The sequence below is a fragment of the Pseudonaja textilis genome, chromosome 2 (assembly GCF_049901715.1).
Source record: "Pseudonaja textilis isolate UNSWEBS1 chromosome 2, rPseTex1.2, whole genome shotgun sequence".
NCBI classification, from domain to species: domain Eukaryota; kingdom Metazoa; phylum Chordata; class Lepidosauria; order Squamata; family Elapidae; genus Pseudonaja; species Pseudonaja textilis.
In genome coordinates, this window is record NC_141991.1 from 18679984 (window position 1) to 18704453 (window position 24470).

General features: G+C 42.7%; 1 protein-coding gene across 1 annotated transcript; it reads left to right on the forward strand.

The window, feature by feature from the left end:
* The first annotated feature begins 1059 nt into the window (after nt 1-1059).
* On the forward strand, nt 1060-24358 carry LOC113450863 (C-type lectin domain family 2 member E-like). The gene is made up of 7 exons (XM_087923404.1): nt 1060-1147; nt 3993-4106; nt 8934-9029; nt 11199-11333; nt 15732-15943; nt 16873-16970; nt 18328-24358. Exons 2-7 carry the CDS (start codon nt 4013-4015, stop codon nt 18461-18463), a joined length of 771 nt encoding a protein of 256 aa, XP_087779530.1. The 5' UTR covers nt 1060-1147; nt 3993-4012; the 3' UTR covers nt 18464-24358.
* The last annotated feature ends 112 nt before the right edge of the window (nt 24359-24470 follow it).

Consider the following 24470-nt stretch of genomic DNA (forward strand, 5'->3'; position numbering starts at 1 on the left):
AAGAGGAAATTAAACAATGCTATTTTATGAGCCAACATTTTTAGCTGCTTGCTTCTGAAAAGAATTTTGTTCCCCAGCCTGCCCTACCCACCCCCATTTGCAACCTAAAAGAATGTAAAAGAAGCAACAGCAGCAAAAGTCCAACCTCAAGGTTGCTTGAAAATAATAATTCTACAAAGTTTTGGGTTTTTTTGTAAAAAGCAAAAATTCCAAGAACCTTCCATGAAACTGACGAGGTAACAATCTCCACTTGTGACAGATACAGATAATCAGAGTTGGAAGGGACTTCTAGGTCATCTAGTCCAACCTCCCAAATCTTTGGCTAGTCAGCAATACCTGGAATGGATCCTCCCAGGTTGTATTTGAAATCCTTGCAAGGGAACTTTTAAAAGCAGCACTTCTCACTGCTGGCATCAGAAGAATTGGCACCTGACTGACTCCCAGAGCTTTTGTGCTGCTTCTTCTGTAACAAGAAAAACTGACATTTAGTTCATTTCCTGCCCAACCAAGAATGCACTGAGATGGCAGGAGATCTTTTGTGATGGGTCCTGGAAATTTCCAGGAATAAGCCAGGCAATAGGCAAAACAGGTAATAGGCAAAACTCACACACACACTTCAAACAATAAAAATAAAATAAACGGCAGATAATAAAAACGACTTAACTTTCTTCTAATATGCACTCAATATACTCACAAACCCACCCACCTCCCCAAAAAACCCTGCAAAACTCACCCCAGAATCAAGAGCCTGCATTCACCAGAGAAATTCAGCTTTTAAAGGGACAGGCCTAAGTTTAGAAGTTTCTCTTCAGAATTCAAAATAGGTTCTCAACTTTACATGCACACCCAAATCTGTACAAATACCAACGAATAGATGGTGCCTGAACATCGAACATGTAACAATAACAACAAAAACCCTTTCCGGATACATGTCAACTTTTTTCCTTGTCCTCTTATCGCAGCCGGAAGGAACTCCTTTTCTGGACAAAACAGGGGGAACGCCTACATGCAGTGGATAGGACAGCTCTTCGCTCATGTTTATTTTGTATCTCCCGCTGCTCCAGTCGTTTCCTTATCTGGAAAACCGGCCCTTTAAAAGGCTGAGGTAACGCAGCTTCACAGGGATTTTTTGTCTGGTAACCCGAAGGTTAGTTGATGCGGTTCAGAGCAATGAGGGCGGCTGGGCTTGGAAATTGCTAAGTATTCGGGGTTTGGGCGGGAAGTTCCTTGGGAGCCTCCCAGCATTGGGAGTTATCCGTGGGGCTACCTCGGCCCCGTTGGGAAAGTGACCCGGTGTTCGCCTCCGAAGGGGATGGTGGGGCGGGGGGGGAAGCGGGTAGTTGCGTTTTTCGGAGGAGTGGAATTACCGTATTATTGAAGGAAGGACTTTGCTGCCTGCTTTCTAGTAAAGCAGTTCAGGCGAAACGTTTCTGTCTGCGGGTTGCAGGATTTGGGGTGAATAGCAAGTCCATCCGAAAAGTGTTGGCATCAGTTCATTCGGTTTTCAGAAGATTCGGGGCAAACCGTGGATATTGGAGATAGTCGGCGAGTCCCTGAAGTGAATAATAAATGTATAAAAAGTTTTGGTACATAGAGAAAAATTACACGGAATGTGTGAAACTCGTGCTTGGGTCTCCATGGTTTTTTTTTCCGCTGTAGAAAGTATTACGACTCAGGGAATGGAATCTCTACCTACTTTCTTATATGTCAGGAGATGTGTTTCGGACATGTTATTCTTCCGATTAAAATCGGAATTCCTATTTTGGGGGGAATCGCCTCCCCCTTCTTCTCCTCCTTCCCCTCCCCCCTGAGTCAGGAGTTGCTACCGCCGGCGCGGCTCCGCGGGGCTCCAGTCCCACGTTGCCTCGGGAAGGGAAAGGCAAAAAGGAAGAGCCACGGCGGCGCTTTGCAACGGCAGCAACGGCACCGGAGGCTCAGGAGCAGCGGCTCCCGGGTTTCTTCCTCCTCCTCCTGGCACCTTTCGGTCCATGGATACTTAAAGAGAACCGCGACCCCTTGAACGGACAGCCGCAGAGGCGCGCGGAGCCCGGGCGGTGCGAGTGGAGGCCGCTGAGCGGCAGGAAAAGGGAGCTGGGCAGCCAGCCATCTCTCCGCCTGATGGCCTCGGCCGAATTTTTGCCTCCCAGCGCGCTTGGTCCTCCGCCCGCAGGCTTCCCCGGCCCCTTGCCAAGCGGGTTTTCCGCCCGAGCCCGGCAGGGCCCTCGCTGCCTTCCACTCGACTGGCCGGCCGGGCTTCTTGGACAACCCGGCTGCCTCGTGCCCAGAAGCGCGCTGCCAGGCGGGGGCCACGGCGCAGGGCAACACGCCACCGCCCGGGCCTGTTTGTTTAAAACAAACTATTAAATATACAATTTAAATAAATGAACAAACACATACACAACATAGAAAAATAGAGAGAACAAAACAAATAAAAAGCAATTCCATTATGGACAGTTTGTGGTTCCTTATTTGTTATCATTATTGGTGTACTTACAATTAAGTCTTAATGCGAGTTACTACCTCCTTTACAGTTTAATAATATTTAGTATTATATTTTATTTGTTCCATCCAATCATACCAACATTCCCAGCTTTTGTAATATTCGGATGATTCTTCATGATGAAGACCCTTGTCCTTGATGATTGTTTTTAAGTCACTAAGCTGTTGTTTTTAAGTCATTAAGTCGTGTCTGACTTCTGGCTCTCCCCCACCCACCCCAATCCATTTATAGGGAGAGAGCTTCCTTTCTCCCCTGGCCCTCCATGGCTCTGGGCTGCTGGCTGTCTCCCCCCCCACCCCCCCTTGCCTCAGGGACAAATCAGTCTCCAGCCCAGAGCTCTCCAAACTTGGCAACTTTAAGACTTGTGGACTTCAACTCCCAGAATTTATTTATTTATTTGATTTGTCAATCGCTTACAAGAAATAGGTATAAGTATAACCATGAGTAAGAATACAGGAAATAGGTACGAATAAATGGGAATAAATAAATAAACAGGTACGAATAAATGGGGACAATAGGTCAGGGACGGTAGACACTTATGCACGATACAGCCCTCTTAGGAATGGGGTGAGGTGAATAGTGGATAGTTTTAAGGTTAAAGGAGTGGGGATTTGAGGATGTAACAACAGAGTCAAGTGGTGCATTCCAGGCATTGACCACTCTGTTGCTGAAGTCGTACTTTCTGCAGTCACGTTTGGAGCTCTTTACATTGAGTTTTTATCTGTTGTGTGCTCTTGTATTGTTGCGGTTGAAGCTGAAGTAGAAGCCTGGTGGTGTAGGGTATTCTGTTGTGAGCAGAGGAGTGTATATTCTTCTTGTGAAATATTTCTGCACTCGCTCAATTGTCTTTATGTCCTATATGCAGTGTGGATTCCAGACAGATGAGCTGTATTTGAGTATTGGTCTAGCAAAGGTTTTGTATGCCCTGGTTAGCAATTTTATATTTCCGGAGGAGAAGCTTCATAAGATTAGACTTACAACTCTTAATGCCTTTTTGGCAATGTTGTTACAGTGAACTCTGGCGCTTAGGTCATTAGATATGAGTACTCCAAGGTCCTTGACAGAGTGAGGGTCATCAACGAGGTCATATCCGCCTAGCTTGTAGTTAGTGTACTGATTTTTTTTACCAATGTGTAGGACTGAGCATTTGTTGGTCGAGATTTCGAGTTGCCCATTGTTTGACTATTCAGGCACATAATCAAGGTTGCTTTGAAGGACAGTAGCATTGTCAGTGGTGTTGAATAGTTTTACGTCAGCCGCGAAGAGGACGCCATTGCTTATAAGGTGATTGCAAAGGTCATTCATATAGAGTAAAAAGAGTGTGGGTCCTGCCTTGCGGGGGACACCACTGTTAGCTATTATTTTGTGCTGCACACTTCTTAAAAGACTGTGTCCTATATCTAAAAAGAGGTTCCTTGAAATTAGTAGCCGTTTCCATCTCCTGTAACCTTTCTGACCTTTCTTCTGTTGATAGCCCCCTTTGTAATTCCAGGTGATACAAATCAAGGAACAATGGCAGGCGGTAAACGTGGTGAGCAGGCCCATCCTAGCAATGGATGTGATCGTCCTAACAGTAGATATGATCGTGTACAGGCAGAAGAAACAGGTAATAATAACATCAAACTCTGGAAGCCAATCTTCCAAAATGAAGGATTGAAATATATCCAAGCCATGACTACACAAGAGCAATCCAAAATAGTGTTCCCAGTTGGATTTCCAAAAATTCCTGTTGAATTTTATCATATATGATTTTTAATAGGTTTTCAAAATATAAAATGCAAAGAAAATGTAAAAAATAGTTGAAAAAAATACCTAAGAAGAAGGAAGGGGAGGGAAAAGAAAAGAAATATAGTGTAAAGCGGGGAAAGGAAAGAAAAAGGCATCAACTTCCGACTCTCTTTGACACAGTAGAAGACAACAGTACAACCACAACTTTTTGCTTTTACAGAAAAGTATGTACAAGCCATTTCTATAACAATAAGCCCAACTAGTTTAAAAAAAACACAAAAGTTTCATATATATTTTTCATTGCAAACACAAAACCCAGAAGCAATTTCGGAATAGACACAAGGTTAGATATATTGTCGAGAAAGTAGATTACAAAAAAAAAAAAAAAGAAACCCCAAGATGAAAAAATGAGGAGAGAGAAGATTCTTACTAGGCATAAATTGAACATTATAAATCAGGAAGAGAGAGTTAAAGAGGTGAAAAGGGCAAAACAGAATTTTTTTGAACATGCAAATAAACCAGGGAAGTAGTTAGCCCATAAATTAAGATTAGAAAGAGAAAGGTTGATACAAGAATTGGAGGAGGATGATGGAAAATTTGAATATCGAATGACTGACAAAAAGAAAATAGTACAAAAATATTTCAAACAACTATATAGAGAGGATGAAATAAACCCTGAGAATATAGAACAATATTTGAAAAGGAAAGATCTCCCAGAAATTAGAGAGGAACAGAAAGAGATATTAAATAAAGAAATAACAGTGATGGAATTGAAAAGGGCGGTTGAAAGGCAGAAAGATAATAAGACGCCAGGGCTGGATGGTCTTCCAGCAGAACTTATAAATGTATTTATGAATCTCTTGAACCAGTGATGTTATATGTGTACAATGAGGTATTAGACTTTGCCAAATTACCCGATTCATGGAGAGAAGCGAATATCTCAATAATTCCTAAAGAAGATTTAGATCACAAACAGATTAAAAATTATAGACCAATCTCACTCTTGAATGTAGACTATAAAATATTCACAACAATAATGTCAGAAGGATTAAAAATTATATTAAAGGAACTTATTCATATTGACCAGAACGATTTTCTACCTTCTAGACAGATAAGGAACAATATAAGGATAGTATTAAATGTATTAGAATACTATGAGGCCCACCCGGAAAAGCAGGCAGCGTTGATTTTTTTGGATGCTCAGAAGGCCTTCGACAATCTCAGCTGGCAGTTCTTGATCCAACGGGTCGAAAATATGGGATTTGGATCTAAACTCAAGAAAATGATTGACACAATTTATTCGAACCAGAAAACTAGGGTAATTATAAATGGGGAGATTACTGAAAACTTTAAGATTATGAAAGGTGTTAGGCAGGGATGTCCAATGTCGCCTCTGCTTTTTATCTTGACCATCGAAGTGCTTTTAAATCAGATAAGACAAAGAAAGGAAATGATTCGACTGAAGTGCAAAAAAGAATATAAAGTACAGGTGTTTGTGGACGACTTAGTGTTTTTTTGTGGCAGATCTAATGGAGTCAGGGACCTATCTAATTCAAGAATTAGAAGAATATGGGGTGGTAGCAGGACTAAAAATTAATAAAGATAAAACAAAAGTAATAACCAAAAACTTGATAAAAAGTAAAAAAAAATTGAAAGGAAATTGGGCTTACAAAGTATCAAAAAACTTAAATATCTAGGAATTTGGTTAACAGGAAGGTGCTCTTCCATAAAAGAGGATAATTATATGAAATTACTTTCACAGATAAAGAAAGATCTGGCCAATTGGGGAAAATTACAACTATCACTATTAGGCTGAATAGTGGCCATAAAAATGAACATACTACCAAAACTATTATCTTATTTTCAAACAATACCTATAAAATTGGATAAGAATTTTTTTCAGGAATTAGATAGTGAATAATGAAATTTATATGGATGTGGAAAAAAGCACAAATAAAATTGAAAACGTTACAAGATAGTAGAACCAGAGGCGGCCTTGGACTCCCAAAATGGGAAACATATTATCAAGCAGAAATTTTACTATGGGTTAAGGAGTGGATAAACTTAAAAAATAAAAGAATTTTGGCGATAGGTCATGACCTCCAAATTGGGTGGCATGCCTTTCTATGGGATAAAAAGAATAAGATTCACTCCTATTTCCATAGACATTTGATAAGGGACTCACTTTTACAAACATGGGAGAAAATTTTAAAAAAGGATTATTTGAAAAGACCACACTGGATCTCACCTATGAAAGCTATATTATATCCAAATACAAAGGACATAAAAAAAATGATTAGATATAAAGAATTGATAGATGAACAGGGGGAATTAAAAACACTGGATAAACTAAAAGAACAAGGAATAATATTAGACTGCTGGGTATATTTGCAAATTCAAACTAAATTTAAGAAAGATGTAAAGGAGCTAGGGATAGATAAAGATTTACAAAAATTGGACCAAATCTTGACGGGCAAGGATATAATATTTATAACATGAACATAAAATTATTTACTGGAGGTAGAACTAGAGGAGGAAATTGTTAAGGGACCAATGATTGCCTGGGCGAGAAATGTGGGTCATAATATAAATTTGGATGAGTGGGAAAAGACTTGGACCGAGAACTGGAAGCTGACTTTGTTGACGGCATTCAAAGAAAATCAATATAAAATATTTTGTAGATGACACTTAGCCCCGGCACGACTGGCAAAAATGTATCCAGCCTTGAAACCATAATGTTGGAAGTGCAAACAAAAGAAACATTTTTCCATATGTGGTAGCAATGTATAGGGGTCAAAAAATACTGGAAGAAAATACAGAGATGTTTTTTTGAGTTTACAAAATATAAATGGAATTTGGAACCCGAAATGTTTTTATTAGGTATGATCAAAGGGAATTTGAGTAAAGATAAAAGATACCTTATTGTACACATCTTAACTGCAGCAAGAATCACGTTAGCACAAAATTGGAAGAGTGATAAAATACCACCAGATGAAGTTTTGATTCAAAAAATAATGGACTGTGCTGAATTAGATAAATTCACTATGGAACTGAAAGGCAAAGAGGATTGAGAATACCATGCAACATGGGAGAGGTGGTACAAATGGGTGAAGGATAAGGATAAAAATAATGTATAGTCACAAAATAAGAAACATGTTTATACAATGACACAATAACTGTTAATGGAAATGAGATTTTTGTATTTTTTGTTTTTAAAGAATTTTTTTTTTAAAAAAGAGTGAAAGTATTGGAATACATCTTCATTTGTAACAGTAGCAAAAGCTTCAGCCATTGCAGTGGATATTAGTTGTATTAGTACCATGTTTGCCTGAAAATAAGACCAGGTCTCATTTTCTTGTGGGTCCCAAAATAAGCACTGGGGCTTATTTTTTGGGGGGGTGTCTTATTTTTTTCTCCATGTATGTGAGGCCCACTTCTGGTTGCTTGCGGTGTGCGAGCACCACCGCTGTGAGGCACCGGCTTACCTAGGACTCCCATAGCCAGGCCACTCATGCTCTGAAACCTGCCTCACCTTGCGGCCATGGCACCAGCAGCCCCTTCCAGCAGGACCCCGCATGGCTGCTGACCCACGCTTCCTTGCGGCCACAATGGAGTAGGAGGCCGAGCAATGTACTGTTGCCATGGCCACGAGGTGAGGCAGGTGGAGCTGCTGCACACGTCCTGTGCTGATTTACCTCAGGGTCACACCTTGACACCTGCCTCGCAGCCACAGCACCGTCACACCACTCAGCCTCCTGCTCCATGAGGCCACGAGCAAGCAGAAGTAGCCGGTGGCCACGTGGGCTCCTCCTGCACATGATTTTTGGAGCTGCCACCGCAAGGCAAGTGTCAGGGCATGGTTGGCCTGGCTGTGGGGTCCTGAGGTAAGCCAGTGCGGGATGTCTGTGGTAACTCCACCACTGCCTCGCTTCGTGGCCACGGCACCATGAGCAACCAGAAAGAATGGGCGACCAGGCGGCTGCACAGGCTCTTTAGGGGTTATTTGGGGGGTAGGGCTTATATTAGGCACGCACACAAAAAGCATGCTAGGGATTATTTTCTGGATAGGCCTTATTTTTAGGGAAACGGGTAGAAACTATTTCTCTCAGTTTTCCTTTAAATATTGACAAAGGAGAGGATTTTAGGAGAATAGACAAGCTGAATAGAAATAGAAGAGTCACTGAATGAAAAATAAATAAAAAATGTTGGTAAATTAAACAAAAATTATGGTCTCCTGCCTGGGTCTCTGCTATAGTCTTTTCTGCTGAAATTATAACTTGGGAAAGGAATCTGTATCTAATTTCTTATAAGTCATTTAAGACACATGTGTTTTTGTGTGTTGTGCATGGATTGGCGTTTTTGGGTGTTGCTGAATGGAAAGCTTTTCAATCACTCATTCTAGCCTTTCGATTCTCTGTTAGGCTTTCACCCTTCTTAGTTTTTGAAGACCAGCCAAGACCAACAGATTCTCAAATGCATTCGACAGAATGTAGATAATGGAATGTTGATTTTTTTTTTTTTTTTTTTCCCTAATGAAAAGTTGCCCAATTTATTAACGGCCATAAAAACCCTTTGCATGACAAGTTATTTTCTGCTGTATGCTTTTGAAAAGGCTGTGTCTTATACCTAAACATTAGTAGTAATTTGCCATCTTCTGTAAGCATCTTGGCCTTTCTTCTTGTGACAGCTGCATTTCTAATTCCAGATTGTATAAATATAGAAATCGGGAACATAAATAAGGAGCAAGAGCTGCAGCACCCTTCTCCCAATGGAAATGCACGAGGACAAGAGGAAGGACCAGGTATAGTAACAATATCGAGATCTGGAAGCCATTCACCCAAATGAGGGATTGAATTATCCAAACCACGGCCACGGAGCAATACAAAATGCATACCCTGTCCCCAATTGGACTTTGAAAAACTGCTGAATTTTAATCTTTCACGAGACAGAGAGCAGGCGTTCAGAATCTGTCGCAGGGGACAGCTTTAAAATAAATGTAGTGAAATAAAGAAGCAAATGGGACTAGAGAAAGGGGGACTAGTCCCAGTAAGTGGTAACAAGTCACTGCCCTAAAATGTATAGGATTAGAAGAGAGCGTGGGAAGTCAGCTTCAAACATACAAGAATATAGATTTTAGGTATGGATCTGCCTGGGGATGTTCCTTGTCCAGGATGCTGTAGAATGGAGAAGAGGAAAAATGGATTTGTTCCAGGGACCATGTGTAGTTTATCTCAAGCAATTAAATGTCTTAGGCCAATTTTACCCCACCTTTGTGCAGACTTTGTGTAGTTTCTCTGTGGTACCATCAGTTTATTTATTCATTTGTTTGTTTTATCCATTCATTTATTCATTCCTTCATTCCATTTCTATAGGTACTCTATTCAACCAACTGGGTGGCTTACAATTCTAAAATTATAGAATGATTAAAATAATTAAACACAAAAGCATTGGGAGCTATCCGTGGGGCTACTTTGGCCCCATTGAAAAAGTGACCCGGTGTTCGGGTCCGAAGGGGTGGGGTGGGGAAAGCAGATGGTTGCATCTTTCGGAGAAGTGGAATTATGGTATTATTGAAGAAAGGATTCTGCTGCCTGATTTCTAGTAAAGTACTTTAGGCTAAACGTTTCTGTTTGCAGGTTGCAGGATTTGGGGTGGATAGCAATTGCTGAAAAGTGGTAGGCGGTAAACGTGATGAGCAGGCCCATCCTAGCAATGGATATGATCGTCCTAGCAGTAGACATGATCGTGTACAGGAAGAAGAAACAGGAAATAAACTCTGTTTATTCCAAACTCTGGAAGCCAATCTTCCAAAATGAAGGATTGAAATATATCCAAGCCATGACTACACAAGAGCAATCCAAAATACTGTTCCCAGTTGGATTTCCCAAAATTCCTGCTGAATTTTATCATATATGATTTTTAATAGGTTTTCAAAATATAAAATGCAAAGAAAATGTAAAAAATAGTTGAAAAAAAGACCTAAGAAGAAGGAAGGGGAGGGAAAAGAAAAGAAATATAGTGTAAAGGGGGGAAAGGAAAGAAAAAGGCATCAACTTCCGACTCTCTTTGACACAGTAGAAGACAACAGTACAACCACAACTTTTTGCTTTTACGGAAAAGTATATACAAGCCATTTCTATAACAATAAGCCCAACTAGTTAAAAAACAACAACAATTTCAATCACTCATTCTAGCCTTTCAATTCTTTATTAGGCTCTCACCAGGGGTGGGATTCTACCAGTTCGCACCTATTCACTAGAACCAGTTGTTAACGTTCTAAGCAGTTCGGAGAACCGGTTGTTAGAAGAAATTACTGGCCTAATCCTGTAAGGAAGGCAGGAAGGAAACATCCTGGTGTTGCTTACAGAAACTGCCTCTCCGTTAACCCTTATTACATTCTTGGCAGGACTAGACTACCTGTCTCAGGAACTTCTATGGAGTTTTTTCCCCCTTCTTTGCTGGTACTTTGCTTGTGTGGAGTGACCATTCAAAGTTACAGTGGCACTGAAAAAAGTGACTTATGACCATTTTTCACACTTACGACTGTTGCAGCATCCCCACAGTCATGAGAGGCCAGGCGAGGAGATGCATGCCTCGATGTGAGTGATATTGAGTTGACCACACCCAGCCAATAACATGACCACTAAGCCATGTCCACCCAGTCACATGACCACCAAGCCACACCCATCACCTAAGAGATCCATCTTTTAACAGATCCGGTTGTTAAAAAATTGAATCCCATCCCTGGATCTCCCCACGCCCCACCTTATGGCAGCTCGAGAGCAGGCCAGGAATGCTTTACGAGTCTTCTGGCTTTGATTTTCCAGAGAACAAGGTCAACCTGATGACCTCATTTCAGTGGGTGCATCCAGCAATGTGAGTTGAACTTTCTTCCCACGTTGTCAACCTCCTCTTAACCTGACTTTGGAAATCTTGTTGATTTAAGTTTTTTTTTCTTCTTCTTCTTTAGATAATATGCAGAACAGCAAATGCTCAAATCTGAGAAATTTTTTCATTGCGTACTGGTGTTATATTGTCACTGCTGTTGTTATTGTTTTTGGTACTGGTGTTGGTAGTGGTGTTCTTGCTACTGGATTTTTCAGAGGTAAGTTATCCAAACTCTAATATTGCAAGCTAGGTGATGCTTTTATTTTTTTAGTGAGGGTTTGTTTTTTGCATTCCTTTCTACCCTCCTTCTGGGAGATAACAGCAGCCAGGTTGGACTGTCCCTGGGTAAACCCAGGTTTATTTATCTGCTTGTTTGTTCAATTACTATAGTTGCCTATCACAGTGAATGACTCTAGACATCCTACAATTCAGAACATGTGTTACAATTGATTCTTTCTGTTCATTACTTTGTCAGAAATATAACATATAGAAGACAAAGCAATAAATTTAGTAGTTTAAAAAAATTTAGGGGCTGTATTTTGCAAAGGGTAGGAACTAATGTCGTACTAGTGTATTAATCAGTATTTAACTAGGGGGGATAATATGTGTATATATCCTGCAGGGGTGTTGATGCATCTTTTCTTTTTTAATGTTTTGATTGTTTTATGGTTCTTTTGTCTTCTTTTGGATCTTTTCTTTTTGTATTTGTATTTTAACCTTGTTTTGGGCTATATATATATAGGGCATTCGGCTTTGCTCGGGTATTTTCCCACGTCATAATAGCTGTGCTTTTAAAGTTGTAGCGACGTTTTCAGCAGAATCTCATCTGCCATCATTAGGCTTGGCAGATGAGATTCTGCTGAAACGTCGCTACAACTTTAAAACCACAGCTACTATGACATGGGAAAATACCCCAGCAAAGCTCAATGCCATACATGTAAGTACCAGCGAAAACTTAAAAACACACACACACACACACACACACACACACACACACACACACATATATATATATATATATATATATATATATATATTTGTTTTCTGAGGTTCTCGCAGGTATTACTATCACTACCCACTTCATCACTACCCACTTCATCACTACCCACTTCAAACCCCTCTGAGCCATACATGAAGCAAACTGACACCCACCATGAAGATGCAGCATGACCACAAACTCGAAGCCAAACAGCAGCATCATAGCTCACCAGCTCAAATCCCCCAGCAACTAAGACTAACCTGAGCACAACCAAGCCCCCACCTGAACATAACACACCTCCAGCCAATCAGAACACAGCCAAAACCCCCACCAATGAGAACAGACCCCCACCCAATCAGAACACAGCCAAGCCCCCACCCAATCAAGTCACCCCCCCACTAGCAGTTAAAAGGAAGAAGCAGCTGCAAGCTCACATCACTCTGAGAAGCACAGAGCCAAAGACACAAGCCTGAAGATGATGAATGAGACTTCATCAAAACGTTGCCTAGATACTTCCAATCTTATGTGGGAGAAAACCCGAATAACCAAAGATCCATATATATATGTTTGTGTGTGTGTGTGTGTGTATTCTAAGGTTTTCGTGGGTATTTGTATGTGGATCTTTGGTTATTCGGGTTTTCTCCCACGTAAAATTTCAAGTATCTAGGCGACGTTTCAATGAAGTCTCATTCATCATCTTCAGGCTTGTGTCTTCGGCTTTGTGCTTCTCGGAGTAATGTGAGCTTGCAACTGCTTCTTCCTTTTAACTGCTAGTGGTGGGGGTGACTTGACTTGTTCTGATTGGTTGGGGGGTTGGCTGTGTTCTGATTGGCTGGGGGTGTGTTCTGTTCAGGTGGGGGCTTGGTTATGCTCAGGTTAGTCTTAGTTGCTGGGGAATTTGAGCTGGTGAGCTGTGATGCTGCTGTTTGGCTTTGCGTTTGTGGTTGTGTCGCATCTTCATGACGGGCTTCAGTTCGCTTCATGTATGGGTCGGAGGGGTTTGAAGCGGGTAGTGATGCAGCTGCGGTACTGCTTCTGGTCCGTGGTCGTGTCTCATCTTCTGTGTGGGTGTGAGTCTGCTTTCTACGTGGAAGTGTGTTGGCCTTCGTGGGTGTGGCTCTGGTGTCATTCTTCATGTTAGGTACTCGTTTGTTCATGAGGGCGGGTTTCCAAATGGCTGGTAGGCGGGAGGTGTCACCTCGTTTATTCATGCTGTGTGGGCGTTTTTCTATCTCTGTGGCTTCTCTGATTATTCTGTTGTTGAAGTGTTTGGTATTGGCGATAGTTCTGGTATTTTTAAAGTCAATCTCATGTCCTTGGCTTTGAGGTGTTGGGCCAGGGAAGAGATCGGTTCTTCTTTTTTGATTGAGTTCTTGTGTTCTTCAATGCGCGTACACTTATTCTTCTGTTAGTTTGTCCGATATATGTGGTGGGACAGGCGGTGCAAGAACAAAATGCTTAGCCAACGAACTCCTTCGTTTACTCCTTGGTTTTCTAACTCGATTTTGTCTTTAGGGTTTCTTAGGATGGTGGATATTTTTCTGTTTGTGCTGTTTTAATGTTGTGTTTTTGGAGGATCTTGCTGATTTTGTCTGTTGTCTTTTATATATGGGAGGAGGGCTTTGCTGTTCTCTTGTTCTCTGTCTTGGATTTTGGTTGGGGTTTCTTTTTGGATTAAGCGGGTAATCTTCTTTCTTTGGAATACATTGGCTGTTAGTATGTTAGTGAGAGTGTATAGTTTAGTTTTTAGGTGTTGTTTGTTGGCTAAGCATTTTGTTCTGGAGATGAGTGTCTCGGCTACGGAATTGATCTGTGCTGGGTGGTGGTGTGAGAGTGTGTACAGATAGCAGTTTGTATGTGTATACATACAAACACATACAAACCGCTATCTACACACACTCTCAAACCACCAACACTGAGGTCAACATCCAAGCCGTCTCCGCCCACCCACCCAAGGATGCAAGAGGGGGGGAATTAAGTCACCCCCCAAAAGATGGTCTAGCCATTTTTTCGGGGGCCTGGCCTTATTTTCTGAGAAACATGGTAGGAAAACTTTGTTTTATCCTATGGCTGTATGGATTGATTAGATAGCTTCTAACATTCCTAAACTGAAAAGATAAAGGTTACAGAGGATGGCAGGATACTATCTCCTGATAAGGAAAATTTTCTTAGTGTCAACTAGCATTTGGTTATCTAACTTCAGACAACCTTTGTGGCTGATTTATTGTGAAAAGGAAGGATTATTTTTCCCTTTTTTTCCTTTGTTATGTTAATTATAAAAGGGGAAGTAAGCTAAGGCTCTAGGTTCATTCTTTGAATGAAAGAAATCCTTTTTGTCTGAATATTCTGTAAATTGTAATAAAATGATCTTCCTCTCTTGGTTTGTCACATTAAAAAATGTTTTCTACTGATTTTATTGTTTTTAAATGGTTTTTTTTAATTTTCAGTTTTATATATGTATGTATGTGTGTGTGTGTGTGTGTGTGTGTGTATGTATGTATGTATGTATGTATGGTATTCAGCTCTGTTCGGGTATTTTCCCACATCATTGTAGTTGTGCTTTTAAAGTTGTAGCAATGTTTCGGCAGAATCTCATCTGCCATCATCAGGCTTCTGTATTGTGTCCGTCTGTGAGTCAGGCTTTTACAGTGGTTTCAGATTTAAATTTGGGGCAGCCTATTGCTGTGCCAGAATGGGTTTTTTCTTCATCCTGATTGGTTGGGAATCTGGGTCTGTGTTTATTGGTCTTGGAGTTTGCTGAGTTCTGCTTGATTGGTGTTTCTAATATCTTCTGTCTGTTTTGTGGCTCTTTTTGTATCTTGATTGGCTGGCAACATTGTGTTCCTTTATTGGAGGCCTTTAGTGTAGCTTGGCTCCGGGTAAATGGACGTCTATCATTTGTTAGGAAGCTAGATTTCATCTGGGTGCCTGGTTGGGGTGTGTTTGAGCTGGAGGTATCAGGGGGGATCTGTTTATGCCCAGGTGTTTGCCTGGCTAGTGGTGTGGAGATTTTTTTGTTTGCGAGTGCAGGCTTCCAAATGATTGACATTCTGGTGGAATCATCTCTTCTATTCATGCTTTCAGGTCTTTTTTCAATCTCTATGGCTTCTCTGATGATTCTGTGGCTGGGGTTTTCTATAGTGGCTAGGGTTTTGGTGCCATTGAAGTTGATGCTATGACCTGTGGCTTCCATGTGTTGGACTAGTGAGGAAGTGTGTTCCAGCTTTTTGACTGCATTTTTGTGTTCATCCAGGCGGGTACTTATTCTTCTATTGGTCTGTCCAATGTATGTGGCCGGGCATGATGCACAGGGGACTTTGGGGGTCACAACATTTTTGCTGGAAACATGTTTACTTCTAATTTCACACATTGGGGAAAATGGATTCACTTTACACTCACCATGTTTGTTTTATGGCCGTTGCATTCGCTTAATGACCACTGCAAAAAATGTTGTAAGATCAAGTCAGTTGTGTGAGGCCTCGGCTTATGACCATCACGACTTAAGTTAAGACGTCAGAAATTCCAGTCTTCATTACGATCATAAGTTGAGGACTAGCTGTATTCCTCATGCACATTTGTGCTTGATTGACTCTGGAGAATGTTTGTTAGATCTTGATCTCTTTCCCCCCCCCTTAGCATCACCGATAAATAAGACAACTTCAAACCCTGATGACTGTAAGCTGCTATTGGCAGCCTCTGAACCTGGGAGACGCCCGTGCCCGACTGACTGGATTGGGTTCCAGACGAAATGTTTCTACTTCTCAAATAAAGAAGAAACCTGGTCTGCTAGTCGAGACTTCTGCTCTTTGAACAACGCCTCACTGCCCGTTATTGACGATAAAGAAATGGTAAGAGGTGAAAATATCCTATTGTATTGTGGCTGGTACCAATTTCACGCAGGGTCCACATACATCAGTTCTGCTAGCAGGGAATCGATTTTATACAATATGTTGATTTTCATTTTGTGCTGGTCCGTGACCATAGCGAAGTTTGAAAAAAAGTTTGGATTGATTTTCATTAAGGAAGAGCATCTATCACTTTCTAATTGATGGCCAGTATCTTTAGCCTATGTTACTACAGGTAGACCTTATTTAATGACTGCCCTGTTTACTGACTATATAAAGTTACTTTTTTCCAGATTTCATCTCTCCAGCTTTTTTTTCTACTTTAGCCTTTTTGCTTCTTTTTGCTCTGTGTTCTGGAACTGAGTCCAGTAAACACACCAGCCTCTCCTTTTTGAAATAGCTGCACCCCTTTTAAGGGGAATAGCTCCCTTTTCTCCTGAGTGGGATCCTTTTTAACCTTTCAGGAAAAGGAAGTGAGAGAAAACAGCACGGTTGTTTTGCCTTCGTGCATCCTCTACTAGGATTTATTGAAATCATTGATATTAGGGCTGGTTAGCACTCTGGTTTGACTCTAAAAGGGGGCTTTGAAGTCTAAGGGGTGTCAACATAGCAGCTTTCTGCAACTATTTAAAATAGCTGCACCTTTTTGTGGGATTCTGGGGCAGGAGCTGGCTTAAGGAGCTGAAGACTTAATGTTCTCAAGCGTTTTGGGGAAAATGGAGCAGGCAGTCTCTGTATCGTGGTATGAACTCCTATATAATATATAATATATAATCAAACAATATTATAGAATTATTGGCCGACTCTAAATATCGGTGATTTGATTATTGAGGAAATAGGTAAACTGTTGAAACATATGTACGCTTGGGGGTCTGTAAACATTTCACAGTGATTTAATGTAATTTAATGTTTCCCATTTATTCTGTCCAAAGGATTTTGTGCAGCGTTACAAAGGCAGCATTCCCTACTGGATTGGCCTCCAACGAGAGCCAGAGCAACCCTGGACGTGGGTCAACGGAAGTGTTTCCACGTGAGTCATCCTTTCTCTCTTATGCCTTCACTTGAGGAGTGGTGAGATGGACAGCGTATAAATTGAATAAATGAATGAAATAAACTCTACACCAGCCAATGCTGAAAAGAAGTGGCATGCAGTTTATTCATCATCCAGGGCATATTTTCATAAATGCCAACTTTGTGCTTAAAACTAGAGAATTTAGAGAATGGAAGCAAGCCAATGTGATGTAGTGGTTAAGCTGAGAAACCCAGGTTAGGTCTCTTCTCAACCATAAAAGATGCCTGGGGATTATAGACTGGCCCTTCTTTCTCATCCCCAGGAGCCAGTATGGTCTGGTAGTGAACATTTCACATTAAGAGAGAGGAGACCCAGGTTCGAATCTCCTTTGAGCCACTGAAAATTCCTTGCTGACTTTTGGCCAGATCCTCTGAGCCTTACCTTCCTCATATGTTAGATAGGTACTTGTAAGAGCCAAATTTGGCTTGGCAGTTAAGGCAGCAGACTAAAAAACTGGGGACTGTGAATTCTACTTGTGCCTTGGGCACAAAGCCAGCTGGGGGATCTTGGGCCAGTCACTTTCCCTCAACCCTAGGAAGGAAACAATGGCAAACCACTTCTGAAAAACTTCGCCAAGAATTGTCCAGGCAATCTCCAAAAATAGGACATAAGAAAAAAATAAATGTAAAATCAAAATAAATTAGTCCCTAAACAAAAAGCTGGAATATAAGTCTAACAAATAAGTACATCAAGAAGAATAGCCCCAATATGGCTGCTTTCTAAATTAACTTGGAGCCCTAGCTCAGAATTTGGGCTCAGGAAGAGAATAGACACATCACTAATCACACGTGATTGAAACCAACCAGTTTTAGCAAATGTATGGCCTCCAGATGGACCAGTTCCCATCAGTTCTGAGCACAAAGGAGAAGTGAGTCATAGCTCAAAGTTGCTAGGAAATACCATACTGACTACTGCCAGACTAGCCCATATGAATCCACTGCTATCTTCTTATCACCCACTCAACCTTGCTTCTCCCTATTGGCGAGTTGAGATTTGCTCATTCTTGACTACTGGCATGAAATTTGGGGACTCCATTGCTACCTCTCCAATCCAAGTCACTGTGGTTGCCTGACTTTTCCTCCAAGACCATGAATGTTGAAGTAGATCTTATGCACCTTGTGACAGCTCTTGGAGATTGTTGGAATAAAGAAGCAAATTAGGGTACCAAATTAAGTCAATTAAGGGCGAATTAAACCTCTCTTGCAGGTGGGAAGGAAAGGAAAGCAGAAAAGAGATGTTGCTAGAGCAAGTTGATAACATGGTTAGATGCCAGCGGGGGACAAAGCTTTTAACCCTTGTTGCTCTTGTGTTGCAGGTTGGAGGTCCTCGGTGATGGAGGGAACTGTGCCTACCTGAATGATGAAGGCAGACCAAGCAGTTCCAGGTGCAGCACCTTCCATCAGTGGATATGCAGCAAGCCTGATGAGTTCACACGTCCAAAGAGAGTTTGAAGACATATGGCCTCCAATCCACTCACTTGGTGTTATCTCGTAATATTGGCTAAAGCAGCGGTCGCCAACCGGTGGGCCGCAGAGAAATCTCACCCCCAGAGCACCCTTCCAAAGCAATTAATCCAGGCTGCGCCACCCACATGGCCGGTGCGAGCCCTCCCCGCCCACTCACTCCTTACCCGGTAAACTTGCCTGCTAAATTTCTATTTTTCCTTTTTTCTGACCATCATCTGTTCTGCTGTGCTGGGAGATTTAGATAAGCTAGGAAGCAGGAAATGGTTGGATTTCTTGCTTTCTCGCTAGTCTGTAGATCCTCGGCTCTGCTTTTAAGCACCAAACCTCTATTAGGACTGAAGGTTTGCTTGCAAGCAAATTCAGTGCAGACTCACGGCAAGCAAATTTGAGAGACTGAGCTAGCCGATGGCAGATAGATCACTGAATGATTCTGTGAGCAACTCAGTCTGCCTGCTTCGCCTGATTTTGGGTGAAAGTTGCTCTTTTTTTATAAAAAATTCAATCTTTATATACATGGTGTGTTGTGAGTTAATTTTATGAGTTTGCTTGCAAGCAAATTTTATGTGACAGACTGAGCTAAGAGGTAAGATAAGAAGAACTTTTTTGTCGTTGTACAAGTACAACAAAGCTGTGGATGCACCCCAGCAACTGTTCGCAATATAATAAAACCAGAGCACTTAAAAATGAAGATAAGAAAAATGAAGTACCCACATCTCCATTTACAATTAGAGAGTACAGTATCTACGAATATACACAAAATATACATCCAACACTGACTGTGACACTTTGCTGAGTGTAATACACAAGAGATGGATTGTACTGTAATATGTTATACATCTGAATGAGGTATTGCGATTTCCCATTTTTTCACATCTTAATAAGGTAGTGACTTTGTATTTATTTGCGGTTTGGATGACCCAGGGAAAGAAACTATTTGTTAGTCTAGTGGTGTGGGATTTTATTGACTTAAAGTGCTGTCCAGACGGCAGCAGATCCAAAAGATAATTGCCAGGGTATGAGGGGTCTTCTATGATGGCCTTGATTCTGCTTTGGTAGCGGGACCTGGCTAAGTCTTCCAGGGAGGGCAGAGGGCAACCAATGAACTTTTGAGCTGTGTTTATCATCCTCTGTACAGTTTTCCTGTCCTCAGCTGAGGAGCCTGCATACCACACACCCAAACAGTATGTCAGAGTGCTCTCCACAGAGGCTTTATAGAAAGCCAGCAACAGCTTCTTATCCAGATTGTCTTTCCTGAGAACCCGCAGGAAGTGCAGCCGCTGCTGAGCCTTGTTCACTATGGCCTTGGTGTTAGGGGACCAGGAGATATCAGCTGAAATATCAGCTCTATGAAGTGTGATGGCCACAGCATCCTCTGTAGATCGGTTTGCTCTATAAGCAAACTGATGTTGATCAAAGGAGGGCGGGAGGCAGTCTCTGATGTGCTGTGAAACTAGTTGCTCAAAAACCATAATGGAGCTTGTTAACACTATGGGCCTATTGTCATTTTTATGCTTGGCACGCTTAGAAGAGGCGGAGGCAGCATAAAACTCTAACAGGCTTTATTGTTAACTTGTAACTCAGCTGCGGCTAGCTGCGGCTTGCGGCAGCAACTGAGAGAGAGAGAGAGAGAGAGAGAGACAGCTGATTCGGTTTGACAGCTCCTTTTATACCGGAGCTGTCAAACGGTTCAGCCAATCAGGGACTTCCCGGCTCCTGCTTAAACAGTGGACCGGAGTGCTGGCCCTAACACTCCTTCCCCCTGGCTCTGCACAAGTGTAGTCGCTCAGATGGGTGGGGCGACACCTCACTCGCTCTGAGCACCTTAGATATGCTGGAGCCTGCAATGTGGAAGGACCTGCTGCCAGGCTGGCGTTCTCTCCTCGGGGTGGTGTTGGCTCTCTTCTCTGGTCATTCTTGGCTGGCCATGGAAGGTCTTTCGGTGTCGTTAGAACCTTTCTGAAAGCCGGCGAGTGGTCTCTGGTTGGTGTCACGGCTTCCCCAGGTACGTCTTCCTCTAGAGATCGCTGATTGCGAGTCGGTTGGCTATGGGCTTTGGTTTTGCCCTATTCGTAGTCTGCAGCCTTGGTTTCCCTCTGGGCTGGACCTGTTGGGGTACTCCAACGGCTTCTTTGTTGGTCCACATGTCGGCACCATAACCGTCCATCCGACAACCTCACCCTGTAGGATTTGGGACCTGTTTTTTGCTCAACCCACCCAGGCAACCATAAGGGATTCCCTACATAATTTTGGGAGTAGACCAGGTCTCCAGGCCTAAATTCCCTTGCTAGATGAGTCAAGGGGCGCCTTGGGGGCATAATTAGGGTGTAGCCTGTCTAGGGTTTTCTGGAGTCTCCTTCCCATTAATAGTTCGGCAGGGGAGAGGTTGGTGGCTGCGCTTGGGGTGGTGTGTTGGGTAAGTAGGTACTGGGCTACCCTGGCAGACCAGTCCCCTTCCATCATTCTTCCCAGGGAGACTTGCAGATCTTACAGGTCATTCTGCAAGGCCATTGGAGGCTGGATGAAACAGGGAAAGTAGAGCATGTCTGATTCCTCTTTGGGCCAGGAACAATTCAAAAGGGGATGAGATGAATTGGGGCCCATTATCAGAGACCAGGGTGTCAGGGTACCCATGGGAAGTGAAAATCCTGTCTAAAGCCCTGCTTAGAGCATCTGAAGTGGCTGATCTTCTAAGAGAAGATCAACATTAATTTTATTAACATTAAAAGAATAAGTTAGTGGCTCAGCTCTTGTGAATGCCTTGTTGATGGCATAGCATTCATCTTTGGATTTGAGATTTCTAGGTTGTCAGAGATGTTGAGATGGCAGGATTGTGATTTTAGGTGCCTGGCAGATTCTAGCTATGTGGCCTTTCCTCTGGAACTTTAGGCAGACAGCGTTTTGGAAATGGCAAGTGGCTCTCAGATGGCTTCCTCCATAGCTGAGACAAATCAGCTGTGGTGTAAGTTGCTTCTTGTCGGCACAAAAACTATCTCTGCGTCGACTGGGGTGTTTGGGGACGATTGAATGCTTCTTCCTCTTCGAAGTCATCATCTTCACTGTAGGTGTCTTCGTAGTGGACCACAGTGCTGGGTTTTATCCCGCGGAGGCTGCTTGGTTTTTGTATTTCGCCTGCGGATAAGTTGGATAGTTCAGCAGCTTGGGCTTCTTCAATGGCTTGCTTCAAGGTGAGGTCACCCTTAGCCAGCAGCCGTCGTTGAAGTCGAAGGTCTCTCACCCCGCAAACAAGCTGGTCCAGCAGCATATCGTCTAGATGATCTCGGAAACCGCATTTTAGGGTGGCTGAACGAAGAGCCGCCATGTATTCACTTATGGACTCGCCTTCTGCTTGGCTTCTTCTCCTGAATGCATGGCGGTGGGCGATATGCAATGGCTTTGGGGCATAGTGGTTACTGAGCACTTCTTGTAATTCTTCCCAGGTAATGGTCTTGACAGTCTGAGGAGCTAGCAGCGCAGTGGCGTTGTCGAAAATGGTGGCCCCACAGAAACTTAGGAAATATGCATTCTTCCTGTTAGGAGGGATATCAGTAAGGTTCTCAGCGTCCATGACGTATTCGAACCTATTGATGTACTATGTCCATGTCTCGGAGGTTGGCTGAAAAGGTGGAAAATTTGGCGCCGCCGCCATCTCTTCATTCAATAATGACTGCTCTAGTGACAGCTCTTTTTGAAGTGATTTCAGCTGTGTGGTGCTCTCTCTTTTTGCCTCAGGAATTGCCTCAGTTCATCAGCATCCCATCCTCGTCACCAGTTTTATGTTTGGCGCACTTAGAAGAAGAGGCAGAGTCAGCATCAAACTCTAACAGGCTTTATTGTTAACTTGTAACTCAGCTGCGCCTAACTGCGGCTTGCGGCAGCAACTGAGAGAGAGAGAGAGAGAGAGAGAGAGAGCTGATTCCGTTTGACAGCTCCTTTTATACCGGAGCTGTCAAACGGTTCAGCCAATCAGGAGCTTCCTGGTTCCTGCTTAAACAGCGGACCAGAGTGAGAACTTGCTGGCCTTAACAGTCATTGAGAGTGTTTATATTTGTTTTTTGGGGAACGGGGATGATGGTTGCAGCCTTCAGGCATTGTGGGATGATGGCATATGTTAAAGATAGATTGAACAGCTCTGTAAGTATCTCTGCCAACTGGTCAGCACACGCTTTAACTGCTGCATCAGGCCCAGCAGCTTTCCTGGGATTTACTGCTCTCAGTGTTTTTGATACCTCATGCACCTGAAGAGAGAGCGGTGCAGCGTCATCGTCCTCGTGAGGCAGTATGACCAGGTTCTTGGTGGTCTCAAAGCGTGAGGAAAAGCTGTTTAGCTCCTCTGCCAGAGTGCTACTGCTCTCGCTGTTTGTTGGGCCCTGGCCTTTGTAGTTGGTCAGGGACTGTATCCCTCTCCACATCTGTCGTGGGTCACTGTCAGTAAAGTGGCCCTCGACTTTCCTCCTTAACATGTTTGATGCCCCTTCTCAGCTCAGCTCTGGCAGTGCTGTACTGTGAGGTGTCAACCTGCTCTAAAAGCCAGGTCACAGGCCCTGATCAGAATCTGGACTTCGCTGGTCATCCAGGGTTTCCTGTTTGGGAAGGTCCATATGCGTTTGTCCACAGTGACATTTTCTACACAGGTCTTCATGTAGAAAAGCACAGTCTCTGTGTATAACTCGAAGTCCTGATGTTTGAAGATGCTCCAATCTGTGGGCAAAACAATCCTGAAGCTGGGAGAGGGCTAGCCAATGGCAGATAGATCTCTAAATGAATCTGTGATTCTGTGAGCAACTCAATCTGCCTGCCTGCTTTGCCTGATTTTGGGTAAAAGTTGCTCTTTTTTTATTTAAAAAAATCAATATTTATATAAATATTTATAATATTTATATACAAGCCATGCCCAGCCTGTTACATGACCATCAAGCCGCCCTCACAAATTAGACACGCCCACAGAACTGGTTAGTGGTCCCTGGGATCTAAAATTATGAGTTTGGTGGTCCCTGAGGTCCAAAAGGTTGGCGACCCCTGAGCTAAAGTAACACATGGGCCTTACTTGCAGAGAAGGGGAAATTATTTCTGCCTTTGCACACTGTAAACCTAGCATATCTGCTTGGGTTATGGTTTTCCTTGGCTCTTATGCTGGTCAGTGATCAAATCTCAGGGTGTCCTTTTTTTGAACAGATAACGGCCGCTAGTCAGGTTGGTGATGTGAAAATAGAGGGGCCAGAGATTCCTCCCCGCCCCTTGACTATGTTAAAAGAAGCTCTTCTCAGACCCTGGTTGGGATAGGTAGAAGGTGCTTCAGATGTTTAATCAGTTGCTGCTTTTGTCTGGATTTTCTTCTGCATGATATAGTCTGTGTTTCTGCTGTTGCAGTATTACATTATTATTCCTTTATACCGTTTACATTTCTACATTGTTTATTAGTCTAAACTGTTTACACCTCCAGATAGTTTAGACCAGTGGTTCTCAACCTGTTACGGGATGGCAATATTGTCACAAGGGATCCGCAAAGGCTTGAAAAACATTATGATTTAAATCTTAAATCTTGGCCACAAAAAGTATTTAAATGGGATCCATGGTGAAGAAAAGGTTGAGAAACACTGGATAGCAGTAGCAATAATATGTAGACGTATATACCGCTTCAGAGTGCTTTACAGCCTTCTGGAAGCAGTTTACAGAGTCAACACCAGAGGTGGTATTCAGCTGGTTCTGACCAGTTCTGGAGAACCGATAGTGGACATTTTGAGTAGTTCAGAGAACTGGCAAATGCCACCTCTGACTGGCCCCTCCCACATCTATTCTCTGCCTCCCGGGTCCCAGCTGATTGGCTGGGTCTTCTTTGGTTGCCCTGCACAGAACAGAGCTGGAAAGCAGGTTAGTGGAGTGGGGAGGGAATGGAGATTTTACAGTATCCTTCCCCTGCCACTCCCACAAAGCCATGCCACAGAACCGGTAGTAATATTTTTTGAATCCCATATCGCCCATCAGCATATTGCCC

Coding starts and splice junctions, on each gene's coding strand:
- LOC113450863 (XM_087923404.1), top strand. CDS start 4,013: ATGGCAGGCGGTAAACGTGGTGAGCAGGCCCATCCTAGCAATGGATGT. Junction 4,107..8,933: donor TGTACAGGCAGAAGAAACAG/GTAATAATAACA, acceptor TTCTAATTCCAG/ATTGTATAAATATAGAAATC. Junction 11,334..15,731: donor TGCTACTGGATTTTTCAGAG/GTAAGTTATCCA, acceptor CCCCCCCCTTAG/CATCACCGATAAATAAGACA.